This window comes from Cenococcum geophilum (genome assembly GCF_001692895.1).
Source record: "Cenococcum geophilum 1.58 unplaced genomic scaffold K441scaffold_11, whole genome shotgun sequence".
Taxonomy (NCBI): domain Eukaryota; kingdom Fungi; phylum Ascomycota; class Dothideomycetes; order Gloniales; family Gloniaceae; genus Cenococcum; species Cenococcum geophilum.
Genome location: NW_027137569.1, coordinates 2,310,123 through 2,314,418, shown reverse-complemented (window position 1 = coordinate 2,314,418; position 4,296 = coordinate 2,310,123). Strand labels below are relative to the sequence as shown.

The window sequence follows — 4,296 nt, the reverse complement described above, 5'->3', positions numbered from 1 at the left end:
TATAAGCTAAGAATATTATTATCGCCACGCTAAGTAAAGAAGATAAGTAATAAAGCTAAGTAGAGAATAGAGAATTTAATAAATCTTTATGCAGACCTTACGGAAACAGCTAAGGTGGTATAGTAAAGAATAAAAAAGTACTATAATGCTAAGAGATCTAAGGGACTAGATCTTAAGGAGGGAGATAAAGTATGGCTATTACACAAAAATTTTAAAAATTAACGACTAAGTAAAAAGTTAGACCATATTAGACTAGGACCTTTTAAAATTACACAGAAAATTTTATCGGTTATATTTAAGTTAAACCTACCAGCTAAAATAAAGATCTACCCTATATAATATATCGCAATACTAGAGCCAGCATACGGAAATATTAAACTACTAGTTTATAAGGCAGACACGTATAGAGGATAGAAAGAAGATAAATAGCAAGTTTTAAAGATTGTTAGTTATAAGGATATTAACAATAAAATATAGTATAAGGTAAAGTAAATAGGCTATAATAAGACTACCTAGAAACCACTAGAGAATTTAAAGAATGCTATAGGAAAGGTATAGGAGTATTAGAAGGGAAAAGGTTAGGTAATATTAATAAAGAAGGATCGCTAAAGAATAAGCCACCTAAGAGGGACCTAGGAAGAGCGACTACTAAACTACTTAGAGTTGTTTCCTTTACTATAGAAAGAGAGTTAGTTCTCTTATCACCAAGTTTCTATAAACCTTATTTTATAAGTTTCTACTCCTTAAAATAAACCTTTTTACGCACCTTTTTAAGACGGATTAACTAAGCGGACGCAGTAAGACGAAAATTAAGGGCATATTGTTAAGCATTAGCAGCCTTCTTCTTAGCATTATAAGAATAACGAAGTTCCGCCAGAGCAATAGACAGTTCATTATTAAGCTTTATAGCAGTAAATTAAATATAAAACCCTATAACAAATTACTTAGGGAACTTAACAACTATTAAAAGTAATAGGATATATATACTTAGCATTAGAAACAAAACAAACGTCACAGAGCAATTAAACGTTTGCTTTAGTGCACTCTAAATAAAAAGACAGTTGCCAAGATAAAGGACTCGCCAACGTAATATAAACTAACCCCTTTTTCACACAACGAGAATATAGAGACGGTATTATCTCACTAAGCGATAGTATGGACAAAACTATACGCGCATAATAAAGAGTTAAAGAAGAAGAAGAAGACGCTTTAGGTATAATAAGTAACGATATTAACCAAATTAATTAGACGGACATTATACCTCTAGTAAATAACTTAGAGATACTAGGTATCTTTAAGGACGAAGATAGAGAAGAGGGAGATGGTGTTACGGACGCTTTAAGTATAATATTACGACTACTTAGAAAAGAATTGGAAGAAGCTAGTTAGTTAATATAGGTATGGTCTAGGATAGAACCCGTAGAACTATATAACGAGGAATAGTAAGCAAGGTCACGTAATATAATCTATATAATCTATATAATTTGCGAGATCTATAATAGAGCAAATAGAGTAAACAGAGTAGATAGAGCAATGACTTTCTTAGGAGTATGGTTGTGTATTTAAGGACCCTTAGTCCCTACCTAGATAGTTTCTTCCTTATAATAATTCTTAGAATATAATTGGAGTTAATCTATTAGGCAACCACTCCACCAGTTATTATTACGTTGTTGACTTAATTTGCTTTACCTATATACCTAGCCCAATAACGAACCCACCGTAGTACCTACTATAAGGTTCCGTTACATCCTATACTATCCTAACTAACCCGTTTATATCTCTTCTTAGTAGTGCTACTACTACTAATATAAGGTCCGTAATAGGAGCTAGGTAGTATCTAGATACCTATTAGGTTATAGTAGGATACTAATAAGGGCTAAATTTAATATATTAGTAATTATTATTAATAGCTAATCTAGGTTATAATGCCGTAGTAATAGAGCTTCTATAAACTTTACGCGTAGTTCCTATATACTAGAGGCATATACCTATAGTATATAGTCTTTACAATCCTAAAGGCCTTATCTCCTTAGGGATTCGTCTCCTCTACAATCTATCTGTTCCTATAATCGTGACTTATAGCCCCCTATCTATAAAGTCCTCTTATAGTTAGGGTATTAGGCTTTTAACCTTAAACGCCTAACCGTTGAAGCGTATACTTAAACTTTAGCGCCTAAGCATCCGTGGAAATCGCTTTAATTATTTAAAAGAACTGTGGTATATTTCTTTTATATATGTAGCGGAACTGGGGAAAATAAAGGACTCTTATTATATATGTATTTTCTATGGTTAAGGGATTCGTAAACGCTTAGGTGTCAACTATCTACAGTAAATAAAGACACAAAGCCTCTCTTCTGGTAAAGAAGCCATAATTTTTTTTAACAAACAACCGTTTAGAGAACAAGGAATTAAGAACAAAGAGACTTTGACATAAACAAACCTCACCCAGGATGATACGTGTGACATTCTCTCATCATCATATCTCTGCTTGCCTCTTACCCGCACAGAGCACGAGAACCGAAGATGGGTTACCACTATCTTTACATTTTTACAACCTGCGGCCACTCAACCTTCGCAACCCACCCTCTCCTGCCCTGCGCAGCTTCGCACTCTCAGCCGCGCCGCACGCTTGATATAAAGCCGCTCCCAGACCTAGTAATCAAGTCTAGCAGCCCAACACCACCAAACAGCAAACCCAGGGCAGCTTCTTCCATGGCCTCCTCTTCGAAACCCCTTTTCGCAGACCTAGGCACCGGCAACAGAGGTAAAGGCAAAGGGCCGATCTTCCCTGATGTGAAAAGACAGGAGAATGGATGCCACGGCCCTCGCGCCCACCCCTTCCAATCCTTCCGCATCTACCGCCTCTGCGCCGTCCGCACGCGGCGCCGCAACGCTCTGCTGGCCAAGGTGGAAGAAGGGAAGGAAGTCAGATTTGAGGACTGGAGGTGGAAGGTAAAGTACCAGAGCCCACGAGCGGATGAGGGGAGGTGGAAGGACTGGGGTAGTGTTGGGGAAGTTATGGGGTGGCGAGTGAGGAGGGGGGAAGAGGGGAAGGGAGTAGTTCGTGGATGACGGCATCGAGGGAAGCAAGCCTGGCGGAAGGGAAGAAGGCGGAGGGTGGGCTGAGGGCTGGGTTTAGGGGCGGGATTGGGAGTAGTTAATGCGTTCAGCGGCGATGGAGACTTGATGTTGCAAGCGGAAAGCTGGAATGGTGTTGGAATTTCTTGGTATGTACTTCGAAGGAATATCTTCAAAACTTGGCTATGTACTGAACTCAAATTTTTTTCTTCTTAAACAAACATCAGGAAAAATTTTTTTAGGCACGTTGTCGCAAGCGAAAATCAGGGTCTGCAAAACCTGCGTAAGTCGCGATTTTAGCGATTTGCGGCAACTTGCAGCAATTTGCTACAAATACACAGGCTACTCGTATAAGTTAGTGTAAATTGCTATAAATACACAGGCTACTTGTGTAAATTGCCGTAAATTACTAGTTAAGCAGACCCTAATTTTTAGCTGCAATAAAAATACTATAAAGCTGCACGAAGCTCTGCACGAAGCTCCACACGAGGCTCCACATGAGGCTCTACACGAAGCTCCGCGTACAGAGACTCTGTACGAAGCTCTGCACGAAGTTCTACACAAAGCTCTACACGAAGCTCTGCACGAAGCTCTGCACGAAGCTCTGCACGAAGCTCTGCACGAAGCTCTGCACGAAGCTCTGCACAAAGCTCTACACGAAGCTCTACACGAACTTCTACACGAAGCTCTACACGAACTTCTACACGAAGCCTCTACACGAAGCTCTACACGAAGCTCTACACGAAGCTCTACACGAAGCTCTACACGAAAGCTCTACACGAAGCTCTACACGAAGCTCTGCACGAGGCTCTACACAAAGCTCTGCACGAGGCTCTGCACAAAGCTCTGTGCGAAGCTCTACACGAAGCTCTGCGCGAAGCTCTACACAAAGCTCTACGCAAAGCTTTGGTGGAGCTCCGTGCAGAGCTTTAGTGGAGGCTCCGTGCAGAGCTTTGGTGGAGCTCCGTGCAGAGCTTTGTGGAGCTCCGTGCAGAGCTTTGGTGGAGCTCCGTGCAGGGCTTTAGTGGAGCTCCGTGCACAGCTTTAGTTAACACAGAACTTTGTGTAGAGCTTTGAGAGGGCTTCGTAGAGAGCCTCTGGCAGAGCTTCGTGTAGAGTCTCTAGTAAAGCTTTATGTAGAGCTTCTGGCAAAGCTTCTGGCAAAGCTTCTGGTGGAGCTTTGGTGGAGCTCCGTGTAGAGCTCCCTCAAAGCTCTGC

At 40.7% G+C, this 4,296-nt stretch overlaps 1 protein-coding gene across 1 annotated transcript; it reads left to right on the top strand.

Moving 5' to 3' along the window:
- Positions 1 to 2,523: 2,523 nt before the first annotated feature.
- K441DRAFT_606723 (uncharacterized protein) lies at positions 2,524 to 3,262 on the top strand (the record flags this gene model as incomplete). Its single annotated transcript, XM_067645412.1, has 2 exons — positions 2,524 to 2,655; positions 2,809 to 3,262. The coding sequence occupies 2 exons, from the start codon at positions 2,524 to 2,526 to the stop codon at positions 3,070 to 3,072; spliced, it is 396 nt and encodes a 131-aa protein (XP_067506572.1). The 3' UTR covers positions 3,073 to 3,262.
- Between the last annotated feature and the right edge of the window lie 1,034 nt (positions 3,263 to 4,296).